We start from the raw sequence: 14,456 nt of genomic DNA on the forward strand, positions 1-14,456 counted from the left end.
GAGGGGGGAGGTGGAGGCACGGCGAGAGGGGGGAGCGGGAGGCACGGCGAGAGGGGGAGGCACGGCGAGAGGGGGGAGGGGGAGGCACGGCGAGAGGGGGGAGGGGGGAGGCGAGGGGGAGGGGGAGGCACGGCGAGAGGGGGGGAGGCGGGAGGCACGGCGGGAGGGGGAGGCACGGCGAGAGGGGGAGTGGGAGGCACGGCGAGAGGGGGGAGCGGCACGCACGGCGAGAGGGGAGGGGGAGGCACGGCGAGAGGGGAGGGGGGGCACGGCGAGAGAGGGGAGGGGGAGGCACAGCGAGAGAGGGGAGGGGAGGCACGGGAGGGGAGGGGAGGCACGGCGAGAGGGGAGGGGAGGGGGAGGCACGGCGGGGAGGGGGAGGCACGGCGAGAGTGGGGAGGGGGAGGCACGGCGAGAGTGGGGAGGGGGGAGGCACGGCGAGAGTGGGGAGGGGGAGGCACGGCGAGAGAGGGGAGGGGGAGGCACGGCGAGAGAGGGGAGGGGAGGCAGGGGAGGGGAGACACGGCGAGAGAGGGGAGCGGGAAGCACGGCGAGGGGAGCGGGAGGCACGGCGAGAGGGGGGAGCGGGAGGCACGGCGAGAGGGGGGAGCGGGAGGCGCGGCGAGAGGGGGAGCGGGGGAGGCGCGGCAGAGGGGGGAGGGGAGGCGCGGCGGAGGGGGGCGGGAGGCGCGGCGAGAGGGGGAGCGGGAGGCGCGGCGAGAGGGGGGAGCGGAGGCGCGGCGAGAGGGGGGAGCGGGAGGCGCGGCGAGAGGGGGGGGGAGGCGCGGCGAGGGGGGGGAGCGGGAGGCGCGGCGAGAGGGGGGAGCGGGAGGCGCGGCGAGAGGGGGGAGCGGGAGGCGCGGCGAGAGGGGGAGCGGGAGGCGCGGCGAGAGGGGGAGCGGGAGGCGCGGCGAGGGGGGAGCGGGAGGCGCGGCGAGAGGGGGGAGCGGGAGGCGCGGCGAGAGGGGGGAGCGGGAGGCGCGGCGAGGGGGGGGGGGGAGGCGCGGCGAGGGGGGGGAGCGGGAGGCGCGGCGAGAGGGGGGAGCGGAGCGCGGCGAGAGGGGGGAGCGGGAGGCGCGGCGAGAGGGGGGCGCGGGAGGCACGGCGAGGGAGGGGAGGGGGGAGCACGGCGAGGGAGGGGAGGGGGGAACACGGCGAGGGGGGAGGGGGAGCACGGCGAGGGGGGGGGGGGAGCACGGCGAGGGGGGGAGGGGGGAGCACGGCGAGGCGGGGGAGGGGGGAGCACGGCGGGGGAGGGGAGGGGGAGAGCACGGGGAGGGTGGGAGCACGGCGAGGGAGGGGAGGGGGGAGCACGGCGAGGGAGGGGAGGGGGGGAGCACGGCGGGGTAGGGGAGGGTGGAGCATGGCGGGGGAGGGTGGAGCACGGCGAGGGGAGGGGGAGCACGGCGAGGGAGGGGAGGGTCGGAGCACGGCAAGGGAGGGGGGAGCACGGAATGGGGGGAGGAAGGGGAGGAGGGAGCACGGCGAATGAGGGGAGGGGGAGCAAGGGAGGGGGGGAGGCACAGCGAGGGAGGGGGAGGCACGACGAGGGGGAGGCACAGGGAGGGACGGTGGGGGGAGGCACAGGGAGGGATGGTGGGGGGAGGCACGGCGAGGGAGGGATGTGGGAGGAGGAGAGGGATGGCGGGTGAGGCACGGGGAGGGGGAGGGACGGCGGGGTGGGGGGCAGGCACAGAGGGGGTGGGGGTGGGGAGGGTGAGGGGGGGTGGGATGGGAAGGAGGGGAGGGGGAGGCACAGCGAGGGAGGGATGGGGAGGAGGGGAGTGGGATATCTTAATTGCTTTCCATTCTTGTTTCAGGCTCAGAGGCTTGCAGTTCACTACAATGTCTGTCACTTAGCAACGGGTGACATGCTGCGAGCCATGGTAGCAACAGGATCAGAATTGGGTCAGAGGTTAAAGGAAACAATGGATGCTGGGAAATTAGTAAGTTGTGTATAATAAATTGACACTTTTGTTATAACTACTATAATGTGCACCTTTATTGTGTGTATTGTAAGACATTAGTTTGTTGTCAACTATGCTTGAACTTAAAATATGGTGCAAACATTGTTAGATAAATGCTTTCTTGAGATCGATTGGAAAAGATGTTACTCAGTGTAAAAACTGATTAATAAAAGCCAGCAAGATCCTGTCTTTTATTTTCTTTGGATGAATTAGCTGATCCCCGGTTGGACAATTGAGAATAAGAGAATACAGTATATAGTAGCTAGTACTAGAAACTGCATGGCCATTTGATGAGGACTAGATTGGGCTCACGTGATGCTCTGTGCACTAAAACTGCGTGTTTATTTTATTTATGCAGAGAGAATGGTTTCTTGAGTGAGTTACTGAAGGGTGACCATCACTTATGGTATCAGACCACAGTTTGACTTTTCTGTTCGTGCCCATTTCAAGAAAACAAACGTATGACGTCTTTGGGCCCATCGCGACTATGCTCATTCAGACTTTGCTAGAGCGTGCAAAACTGATCCCATGTTTACTTTTTCTTTAGTATTATATCTTTCACGGCTTCAAATACTTAGCAATTTTCACTCTAGAATTAATTACATCCTGTAGCAAAATGTTCCGTGCACCCAAAAATGAACTTCGAGTTGCACTTGGTGATTTTTTTGTATTAATGACCCTTTGACGCCACTTCACAGGACAATATAATCTTTCTCAATTCACACTACCAAAATATCTAGGGCGAGATTCTCTCGTCTCCCTGCGGTGGGTTTCTTGGTGGCGGGAGGCAGCATTGCCATTGGCCACTGGGATTTTCTGGTCCCACTGCTGTCGATAGGATATCTCATTGAATTTACCACACGTTGCAGGGAAACATGCAGCAGCGGTGCATGGTTGGTGGGACCAGAAGATTCCGCCGGTGCGGACAGCCAGAAGATCTCTTCCCCCTAATGCAGGGGTGGGCAAACTTTTCCGTGCAAGGAAAACCCTTTTGTCGAGGGTAAAAGATATACTGTAGAAAGTGGGAGATATTTATACTGTGGGGTGACGGAATGAAAGATGAATTAACGTCCAAAGAAACCAAGGGAAAAGAGTGCTAACATCCACAGAAACCAAGGGAGCAGAGTGCTAATAGCCACAGAAACCAAGGGAACAGAGTGCTAATAGCCACAGAAGCCAAGGGAAAAGATTGCTAACATCCACAGAAACCAAGGGAAAAGAGTGCTAACATCCACAGAAGCCAAGGGAACAGAGTGCTAATAGCCACAGAAGCCAAGGGAACAGAGTGCTAATAGCCACAGAAGCCAAGGGAAAAGAGTGCTAATGGCAGTCCCCAGAGAGAATAAAAGGTGTGAAAGGCCAAACGGCAGAGAAACTAAAACCTGGAATGAGTGTTTTGGGCCTGGGATGTTTTTTAATATAACTTTAGAGTACCCAATTATATTTTTCCAATTAAGGGGCAATTTAGTGTGGCCAATCCACCTAACCTGCGCATCTTTGCGTTGTGGAGTGGAACCCATGCAGACATAGGGAGATTGTGCAAACTCCATACGGTCAGTGACCCAGGGCAGGGATTTGAACCAGGGTCCTCAGTGCCACAGTGGACCTGAGATGTTAAGCATGGAAAAGAGAAAGGGGCCGGTGTTACACCTTCCCGTTGCTTGCCATTTTAACACAAGACCCTGCTCCCATGCCCACATGTCTGTCCTTGGCCTGCTGCAGTGTTCCAGTGAAGCTCAACGCAAACTGGAGGAACAACATCTCATTTTCCGGTTAGGTACGCTGCAGCCTTCCGGCCTCAACATCGAATTCAACAACTTCAGATGAATCACTTGACCTCAGCTCGACCCCTTTGTGTTCATTCCATTTCATTTTAACTGTCTTTTTACATTTTATTTATTTATTGTCTTTATTATTTATATATATATATATATAATATATTATGTATATATATTCCCCCCCTATTTTATCCCTCCTCTCCTGACCTTTTCTCCCCTTTGCTTCCTCCCTGCCTCCCCTACATCCGTCACAATTTACCCTCTGATTTTAGTTTCTCTGCCGTTGGCCGTTCATATCTTTTGTTCTCTCTGGGGACTGACATTAGCACTCTTTTCCCTTGGTTTCTGTGGATGTTAGCAATCGTTTGCCTTGGTTTCTGCAGCTATGACTCATCTTTCATTCTGTCACCCCCACAGTATAAATATCTTCCACCTTCTATGTCTTTTGACTTTGACAAAGGGCCATCTGGGCTTGAAACATTAGCTCTCTTCTCCCAACAGATGCTGCCAGACCTGTAGAGATTTTACAGCATTTTCTCTTTTGGTTTTAAACTTGAGTTAATTTCTGGAAGGTATATATTTGTAAAAAATGTATTTATGTCTCCCTTCTATTTATTTATTTCTCCACCCTTCTAGATACGGGAGATATCATGTGTGCACTTTATACATTTATTTCCTGATGTTTGAGATTGGGGACTTGTGGGAATCGTGTGCAACTTAAAAAAAAAAGTTAACAGATATTCTGGATTTGATTTTGTTTATTGTCATGTGTACCAAGGTATAGTGAAAGGTATTTTGCTGCGAGCAGCTCAACAGATCATTAAGTACACGAAAAGAAAAGGAAATAAAAGAAAATACATAATAGGCAACACAAGGTACACAATGTAACTACATAACACCGGCATTAGGTGAAGCATACAGGGGTGTAGTGTTAATGAGGTCAGCCAATAAGAGGGTCGTTTAGGAGTCTGGTGACAGTGGGGAAGAAGCTGTTTTTGAGTCTGTTCATGCATGTTCTCAGACTTGTATCTCCTTCCCAAGCTTTAACAGCTCGTAGAATGTTTGAGGTTGGAGGGTCTCTGGGGCTGATTTTGTGCATGTTTTCCTGTTGGTAATAAATATTTTTGGTTATTTATCTAGGTCAGCGATGAGACGGTGGTTGAGTTGATTGATAAAAACTTGGACAGCCCAGCTTGCAAAAATGGATTTCTATTAGATGGATTTCCTCGCACTGTGAATCAGGCGCAGATTGTAAGTTATATTTTATTAAAATTGTATGGCAGACTGGAACATGATCTTGTAGCATGGTCTAAGAGTACTGATACCCAGCTATTATTAAATTTTACCTGACTGTTTAATGAGTAATATGGAGGGGATTAATTTGTAGCCATGATTTTAGTTTCCAAAATAGAAGTATTGGGAAGGACAATAATTTTATTATAAAGGGAATAATTGAGAGAGTTTAATGAAAGAGAAGGCAATTACTTTAAATATTTGTGGGATTTTTTGGAATAAGATGAATTGGGTTGGTCTGTGTTGACTATCTGAATTTTCAGGTACCTTTATAAGAACGTGAAGCTTAATTGAACACTTTTGGGGAGAATTATATTTTCTGCAGTTTTAACATATAGTTGCTTCTGCTTAATAAAGTAAAATATTGCCGATGCTGGAAATCTGAAATAAAAACCAAAAATGCTGGGAAAACTCGGCTCTGGAGACAGAAATAGGGTTAACGCTTCAATGACTCGGAAGACCTCCATGAAAGATATTACGAAACATTAAGTAGATAACCAAAAAGCAAGCCTACGTTTAATCTTGATATTTTACCTTTGCGCCCAACATAATGTGTTCTTGTGATGATAAAATTGAAGGATTCAGATAACATGTTTGTGAAAAGTATTCAAAATTTGGAAATCTTTAACTGCTAAATTTCATCCGTCAGTTGGTGCGAAGTGTACGAAATGCAGGTTATATCAAATGCAGTGAAAAAAAAATGCTAATTATAAGGAATTGAAATCATTTTCAGATGGTGAGATCAATAAAATGAGTTTGACATGGTTCATTGACTAGAATGACAATTTGCAAAGTATAATAGCTGACAAAGAATATTTTGTTAACTGATTATCATTCTGTATATAGGATTAAGGGTATATATGACTCCAGATTTTGTATTTGATAAGGAGAAATTGAGAAGCCAAAATCTATAGATTAGTCAGTGATGAATATAACATTTTAAAATTAACATATAGCATTGATTGACAATGGGAATGCTTATTGGAAAAACATGGTGGAAATATCAGACTGATTCAGGGATCAATGCTGAACCACACTGTTGACAACCTTATTCTATTCGGACCCCTTTGAATATCCAAATCCATAGTCCTTTCATCAACAAGACTGTTTATTTCCACCATTAACATCACCTGTCAGTGAATACCACATGTATAATTTTGGTCATCACCAGACTGATTTTTTTTTCCAATTAAGGGGCAATTTAGCAAGGCCAATCCACCTACCCCGCACATCTTTGGGTTGTTGGAGTGAGACCAGCATAGACACTGGGAGAATGTGCAAACCCTATGCGGGACAGTGACCCAGGTCCTGGATCAAACCCGGGTCACGGCGCCATGAGGCAGCAGTACAAATGACTGAGCCACCATGCTGTCCAGTCATTCTCCAGGCGTTACGATTGCAGCACTCTCTTGCCGCTTGTGCATCATTCCCATATCTTTACCCCACTGTTGGTTACCATGCCGTTCACCATCTTGGCATCACGTTCTGGAATTTGCAACGGAAACACTTTCTGCCTTTTCAGTTCCCTATCTTCCTTTAAGACCTTCCTGAAAGACCACATTTAACCTTGCTGTTGGCTACCCCTCCTGCAGTCCACCCTCCCTTGGTTATTTTGCACATTTTTCTGCACTGAAGATACTATATAAATGTAAGCTATAAAGGTTTTCTTCAGTGTCCGCTTTGTATAATATGAATTGTGGGCATGCTTTACATTGGTTGTCTTGTGATAGAAATTCGATTTTCTAAGTATAGAAAATCAATGCTAGGATATCAGAGCAAGTTTATTGCAACTAGAACTAATCATAGAATTTACAGTGCAGAAGGAGGCCTTTCGGCCCATCGAGTTTGCACCGGCTCTTGGAAGGAGCACCCTACCCAAGGTCAACACCTCCACCCTATCCCCATAACCCAGTATTCCCACCAACACCAAGGGCAATTTTGGACACCAAGGGCAATTTTGGACACCAAGGGCAATTTTGGACACCAAGGGCAATTTTGGACACCAAGGGCAATTTTGGACACCAAGGGCAATTTTGGACACCAAGGGCAATTTTGGACACCAAGGGCAATTTTGGACACCAAGGGCAATTTTGGACACCAAGGGCAATTTTGGACACCAAGGGCAATTTTGGACACCAAGGGCAATTTTGGACACCAAGGGCAATTTTGGACACCAAGGGCAATTTTGGACACCAAGGGCAATTTTGGACACCAAGGGCAATTTTGGACACCAAGGGCAATTTTGGACACCAAGGGCAATTTTGGACACCAAGGGCAATTTTGGACACCAAGGGCAATTTTGGACACCAAGGGCAATTTTGGACACCAAGGGCAATTTTGGACACCAAGGGCAATTTTGGACACCAAGGGCAATTTTGGACACCAAGGGCAATTTTGGACACCAAGGGCAATTTTGGACACCAAGGGCAATTTATCATGGCCAATCCACCTAACCTGCACATCTTTGGACTGTGGGAGGAAACCAGAACACCCGGAGGAAACCCACGCACACAATGGGAGGATGTGCAGACTCTGCACAGACAGTGACCCAAGCCGGAATCGAACCTGGAACCCTGGAGCTGTGAAGCAATTGTGCTATCCACAATGCTACTGTGCTGCCCTTACTGGTTAATTTAGAATTAACATTTGTTTACTATTTGTTGGGTTATATCTTGATACCAAGTCATATTTACCTGTTGTGGCTTTTCATTTACACAAGCTGCATTTGTATCAGTCACTTGTTTGAACAGGTGCCAGATAATTTCCCACAGTAAGGGAAAAATTAGTGGAAGTTGATGTCATGCCAGAACTACCATCATAGATATAACTCGTGTTCAGATTGAGATCGGTGGGTTGATAGCCAGTGGATGGGCATTAGTTAAAAGGTTTAAACAGTATTTCTCCATTGTTGAGTTTTTGAAAACCCTTTTTTGGAACACCTTTTCTTTTAAACTGGAGTTATTTAAGGAGCACATGACAATGCCATATATGAAAAATGAAATGAAAATGATTCATACATATATGAATCTCCATATATGTAATGTTCTTGCTTTCTCAGTCAATTTTGTTCTTGTTACAGTTTGATACGCAATTGGAAAAGCGATCTGAGAAGCTAGACTCTGTTCTAGAGCTCAAGATTGAAGATAACTTACTGATAACCAGGATTTGTGGCAGGTAACAAATATGTTTTTTTAGTTCATCGATAGGTTTGTTACACAATCTATTCTACTAGTTGAATGTACTGCATGCATATTTAGCTCTTTTTTTTGAGCAGAAACTGGCTATTATATATTAAAACAGTGTTAGATTATCTCTAAACAACAGTGCATAAATAATTCTGTTGCAGCAATTAGGTGAGTGGATGCTACTCTATTACAGCTACTGTTTAGATATCGGCTGTGTTAATTTGTGCCACAACACTAGGGAGAGCATTTCCGGCACATGTGCAGTGTCGGCCTCTTGTCAGCTGTTGCATTAAAACCATCAAAGACTAGTTAAAGAGGTATTTTTGCCACCTGGAATCTTTATAATTTGCGTGAATGTAAGAAACACTTTGACTCCATATTATACTAAGCATTATGTTGATCCATTAAATTGTTGTGCAGTTGTCGAAAAAAGTTTATTAAAATTTTTTCATAATAAACAAAATCATACAAAACAATTAACCAAAGTTACACAATCAAATAATTGAGACTAACCAGCAAAAGCACATATTAACTTAACCCCAAAAGCTAAACTCTTAACAGCTGACGATTACTTTTTTCATAAAAAAGAAAATGACTTGGTGTGTCTTGGGTAGAATCGTTTTACTTCTAATGGTGTACTTAACCTTCTCCAGATGTAAGAAAGAAGGAGGTCACCCAACCAAGCCAAGGCACTGGGTTGAATAGAAGATCTCCACCCAAGCAGAACTCTTCTCCTGGCTATTAACGAGGCAAAGGCAAGATCATCCGCCTTCATCCCCGTTTAAAGCACTGGCGAGTCTGATACCCCAAAAATGGTCACCAGGGGACATGGATCCAAATCGGCATTTGAGTATTTCTGACCTGGTGTTGAACCAAGAGACTCAAAAGCTTACCAACTTGAGACAAGACCAGAACATCAAGTGCGGTTACCTGGCCCCTGAGAGAACATTCACAGTTGTCCTCCACCCCAGAGAAAAATCCACGCATCCTCGATTTAGTCAGATGCACCACCTTGAATTGGAACTGACTTAGCTGAGCACATGAAGGTGTGGAGTGGACCCTGTAAAGGGCCTCATTCCATACCTCATCATCCAGAATGGGATCCACCTCACCCTCCCATTTCACCCTCGCCTCACTCAACAGAGATGACTCCGTTGAGAGGATATGGCGTATACGCCCAAAATAGTTCCTCCATCAGACCCGGCCAGAGACAAAATTCTCCTTAACAGGGAAGAGGGTGGTGCTGACCCCCTAATGAAGCTAGTCTGGTCTGATACTCTGAGATTACATCTGGGTTGCAGGGCTCTAGCCACCGTTCCAGCACCGTGGAAAGTAACTTAACATCTGCAATCAGGAGTGAAGTAGGTCAAGTAGATCTTTTTTGAGTATAAAGGAAATAGAGGCCTGTGTGAGGACGGAAGGCAATGAACCCTGAGATATGTAATCTTTAAACATATCCCGAATTAAAGGTACCAACTGCTCTGCAAACTTCTTAAAATTCAATGGGGAAGCTATTGAGACCAGGGGCTTTGCCAATCTGCATCAATCCAATGCATTTCACAATTACATCTGGGCCAAATGGGAATTCCGACACCTCCCTCCTCATCCCTCCAAAACTGTCCGAAAAGTCAATCATGACCAATCCCTCAGCAGGAGGCTCCGATCTTTAGACACCCTGATAGAATGATTCCAAAGCCACATTGACCTGATGAGGGACGGAAGCCAGACTAGCGCTCAAGATACATACCTGTACAAAATCCTGAGGAGTTGCCTATCGCTTCAGCTGGTGAGGTAAGAGGCGACTGACCACCTCCCTGTGTTCATAAAACATACCCCTCGCGCTGCAACTGGTCCACTGCTCTGTTGACAATAGCTCGAATTGTGTCTGCAGCCTTTTCATTTTTTTAAATTTAAAGTACCCAATTATTTTTTTCCCAATTAAGGGGCAATGTAGTGTGGCCAATCCACCTAACCTGCATCTTTGGATTGTGTGCTTATGACTCGTGTAGACATGGACAGAATGTGCAAACTCCACACGGACAGTGACCCGGGCCGGGATTAAACCTAAATCCACGATGCCATGATGCATTAGTGCTAGCCACTGTGCCACCATCCTTTTCCGACTTGCCCACAGCTCCAGGGTTGGGGCAAGTGAGTATTGATGGTTCACCACAAGAATGGAATCCACCAACCTCTGCTGCTCTGTCCTCGCTGCCTTCACCATGTGCACTTTGTAGGAGGTAATCTCCCCTCTTGAGGACCACCTTAAGGGTTTCCCATAACAGAAGGTGAGATTGATTGATTCACTTTAATAACATTTTGCATATTCCCCAATGGCAATGGAGATGCGTTCACAAAATTTCTTGTCCGCTAATAATGCCGTGTCCAATCTCCATTGGGGATGCCGGGAGGGACCTGACTCTTGTGCCAAATGAACAAAGTGTGGGGCATAGTCTGAAATTGCTGTCGCTGAGTAACTAGCCGGCACGGTGGCATAGTGGTTAGCAGTGCTGCCTCACAGCTCCAAGGTTCCAGGTTCAATTCTGGCCTCGGCTGACTCTGTATGGTGTTTGCACTTTCTCCCCAAGTCTGCATGGGTTTCCTCCGTATGCTCCGGCTTCCTCCCACAGTCCAACGATGTGCAAGCTAAGTGTATTGGCCATGCTAAATTGCCCCATAGTTTTCAAAAGGTGAGGAGAGGTTATGGGGATGGGCTGGAGGCGTGGGCTTAATTAGGATGCTCTTTCCAAGGGACGGTGCAGACCCGATGGGCTGAATGGCCACAGCACTGTAAATTCTATGAAAAGGGAGCAAAGACCTATCCACCACAGAAACATCGATCCGCGAGTATACCTGATACACGTGGGGGGAAAAAAAGAAAAATCTTTATCCCCTATTGCAAAAGTGCCAAGGATCTACATCTGCCCATCTGTTCCATGAAAAACAACAAAGCTTTGGCCACCCTTGATAAGAGTCTGAGATTTGGGCTTAGACTGATCCAGACTAGGGTTCAGAACACAATTTAAGTCCCCACCCATAATAAGATGATGCAAATCCAATTCTGGGAGGGAGGCCTGCAAATTACTGAAATTCATATGTTTTATTAACCAAAATCACCAGAGTGCCCGCCAGAGAGCCACTTGTCCGCCACTGGGTCAACCTGAGGCTGTTTAGCACAGGGCTAAATCGCTGGCTTTGAAAGCAGACCAAGCAGGCCAGGAGCACCGTTTGACTCCCGTAACAGCCTCCCTGAACAGGCGCCGGACTGTGGCGACTAGGGGCTTTTCACAGTAACTTCATTTGAAGCCTACTCGTGACAATAAGCGATTTTCATTTTCATTCATTTCAACCTAGATCTTAGTGACAGGAAATGGAACCCTTTTATGAATTAATATTTCCGCACCATGGGCATTACCACCGAAGCCTGAATGAGAGACTTGTTCCACCCACCCCTTCCGCAGCCTTGTCTGGTCTCTGACCCGCAAATGAGTCTCCTGCAGAAATAAATACCGCATCAAAATTTAAACTCTTATGGTGACCAAATACTCTTAACCTTTTCACTGGGCCATTGAACCCCTGTCATTCCAGGTGACCCAACAAATTGGAAATCTCCTCTTGCCTTCTGCGTGCACGCACGCAATAACACCTGCACACGCAATCGCTCTCGGCGCACGCGCGTGGTCATAATCGGGCGCCTAAACAAAAAAAAATCTGCAGTCACCATCAGCAGATTACCCCCTGTACCCTTGCCCTCAGATACTACCCCATCCAAATACGCATATGCGAGACTAACACACAACTAAAATCTATAACTAACAAACCTAAACAAAACAGGAACTCCAAGCTAATTATCTTTTTTTTAAAAACTACTACAATGACCTGCAGTCAACCCTTCATCACCGCTCCCGTTTGCTACCTCTACGGTTAGCATGACGGCTCCCAACTAGAGTGAAGAAAAATGGTTACACACATAACAAAATATTAAAACCTCTTAAACGATTGCACTCCAACAGGAGCTATATATTTTTATAACAATCAGAACAGAACCCCACATCAAACTAAAACCCAAACTGTAAAAATTAAATGCTGGAATTATAATAACAATAGAAATCAGGAGGTGTACCTCAAATGCAGAAGAGGCTAAGGCTGGAATAAGGAAGGTTAAGAGGAAGCATGAGGGAAGGATTGCAGGCTGTGCTAAAACAAATAACAAAATGCTTTTCAAGCATATTAATGGTAAAAGATAGTGAAGGATAGATGATCACTAGATGGCGACACTAACACGAGCTATATAAGGAGTTTCCCGCTCTTTTTAGTGTGTGGAGAACAGCGAGAGTGAAGATGTGATCAGATCAGTGTGCAGTATATTATAACTGTTAGCTTAATCTTAATTTATTGTTTTACTAGTCTGGAATTAAAGTGAAAGAACTCACAAGATCATTATATATTGCTAACTAAATAATTTGTCATCATCTGGAAGAATTCTCATCATCGGAATTGTAATATAACAGTCACCAGGTCTGGATGGGATGCATCCTAGATTGCTGAGAGAGTTAAGGAAGGATATTGCAGAGCGTTGACAGAAATTTTCCAGGCCTCTCTGAAAACAGGATTAATCCCGGGGGCTGGAGGATTGCAAATGTGGCGTTGTTGTTCAAGAAAGGGGCAAAGGGTAACCCAGGAAACTACAGACCTGTCAGCTTGACATCAATTGTGGGAAAACTGATAGAGGCCATAATACGGGATGAGATAAATATATACTTGGAGAAAAATAAGTTAATACAAGACTGTCAACAAGGCTTTGTCATGGGCAGGTTATGTCTGACAAATTTAATTGAATTATTTGACGAAGTGACACAGGCAGTGGATGAAGGTAGTGCCGTGGTTGTTGTACATTTTGATTTTCAAAAAGCATTTGATACAGTGCCACATGGCAGGTTGGTTAGCAAATTTAAAATGTTGGGGATTGATGGGTCCTTGGCAGTATGGTTTAGAAGTTAGCTAAGAGATAGGAAACAGAAGGTAGGTATAGACGGGCATTTCTCAGGCTGGAGATTAGTTGAAAGTGGTGTTCCCCAGAGCTCAGTGTTGGGATCCTTGTTTTTTCTGATTTATATAAATGGTTTAGAAGTGGATGTTGAGGGCAAAATCTCTAAATTTGCAGATGGTACTAAGCTAGGGAGAATAGTGAATTGTGAGGATGACACTGAATGACTTCAGAGGTACATTGACAAGTTGGCCAAATGGGCAGACACCTGGCAGATTAACTTCAATGCAGCAAAATGTGAGGTCATGCATTTTGGTGGAATAAACATGGGGAGACAATATAGGCTCAATGGTATAGGAGCAGGACCTCTGGGTTCAAGTGTATAATTCTCTGAAGGTGGCCAGGCAAGTTCAAACAGTGATTAAGAAAGCTTAATAGCATCCTTGGGTTTATAATTAAAGGCAAAGTATTAAAGCAAGGAAGTGATGCTACACCTCTACAAATCATTGGTCAGACCATATTTGGGGTATTGTGTTCATCCTGGGCACCTTATTTAAGGAAGGATGTTAAAGCCCTGGAGAGAGTGCGGAGGAGATTTACTAGAATGATACCAGGAATGAGGAATTTTAGATACAAGGGAAGATTGGCAAAATTGGGCTTGTTCTCCTTGGAGCAGAGAAGATCAAGAGATGTTCAAAATTATTGAGGTGTTCAAAATTCTGAACAAATTCTGACAGGATAAAGAAGGATATTCTGTTTCCACGAGCTGGTATGTATGTGACTAGCGGGTCACAATTTCAAGATGGTCAGCAAGAGAGCTAGGAGAGAGTTGAGGAGAAACCTCTTTACTCGGAGAGTTGTTGGGTTTTGGAATGCGCTGTCTTGGAAAGTGGTGGAGGTGGATTCCATAGGAAGTTTCAAAAGAGAGCTGAATATATATTTGAAAGTGATTAATTTAGAGGGGTGGGGAATTGGCCTAGCTAGGTTGCTCTTTTGGGAGCCGGGGCAGACACGATGGCCTGAATGGTCCTCCTGTGCTGTAAATAACAAACAAAAAATAACAAACAATTCAATGTGATCGTCCCCAACATTCAAAAAATTAAATCACACTCCGCCTAACCCTGTTTCCTTACAAAGGAGTTGGTCTCTCATTGAATCACTACAGTGCAGTTAGGAGGCCATTGGCCAATCGAGTCTGCACCGACCCTCTGAAAGAGCACCCTACCTAGGTCCTATCCTTGTCCTA

The 14,456-nt window shown here is 46.6% G+C and overlaps 1 protein-coding gene across 2 annotated transcripts in view; it reads left to right on the forward strand.

Moving 5' to 3' along the window:
- Window positions 1-1,822: 1,822 nt before the first annotated feature.
- ak2 (adenylate kinase 2) overlaps window positions 1,823-14,456 on the forward strand; it is a 44,140-nt gene continuing 31,506 nt past the window's right edge. For both annotated transcript variants that reach the window (XM_038797488.1, XM_038797480.1), the window contains exons 1-3: window positions 1,823-1,946; window positions 4,886-4,996; window positions 8,118-8,212. In XM_038797488.1, the coding sequence (XP_038653416.1) occupies window positions 1,872-1,946; window positions 4,886-4,996; window positions 8,118-8,212 (281 nt within the window). In that variant the 5' untranslated portion in view covers window positions 1,823-1,871. The remainder of the gene's footprint in view (window positions 1,947-4,885; window positions 4,997-8,117; window positions 8,213-14,456) is intronic.

Source organism: Scyliorhinus canicula, chromosome 1, assembly GCF_902713615.1.
Source record: "Scyliorhinus canicula chromosome 1, sScyCan1.1, whole genome shotgun sequence".
In the NCBI taxonomy this organism is placed as follows: Eukaryota; Metazoa; Chordata; class Chondrichthyes; order Carcharhiniformes; family Scyliorhinidae; genus Scyliorhinus; species Scyliorhinus canicula.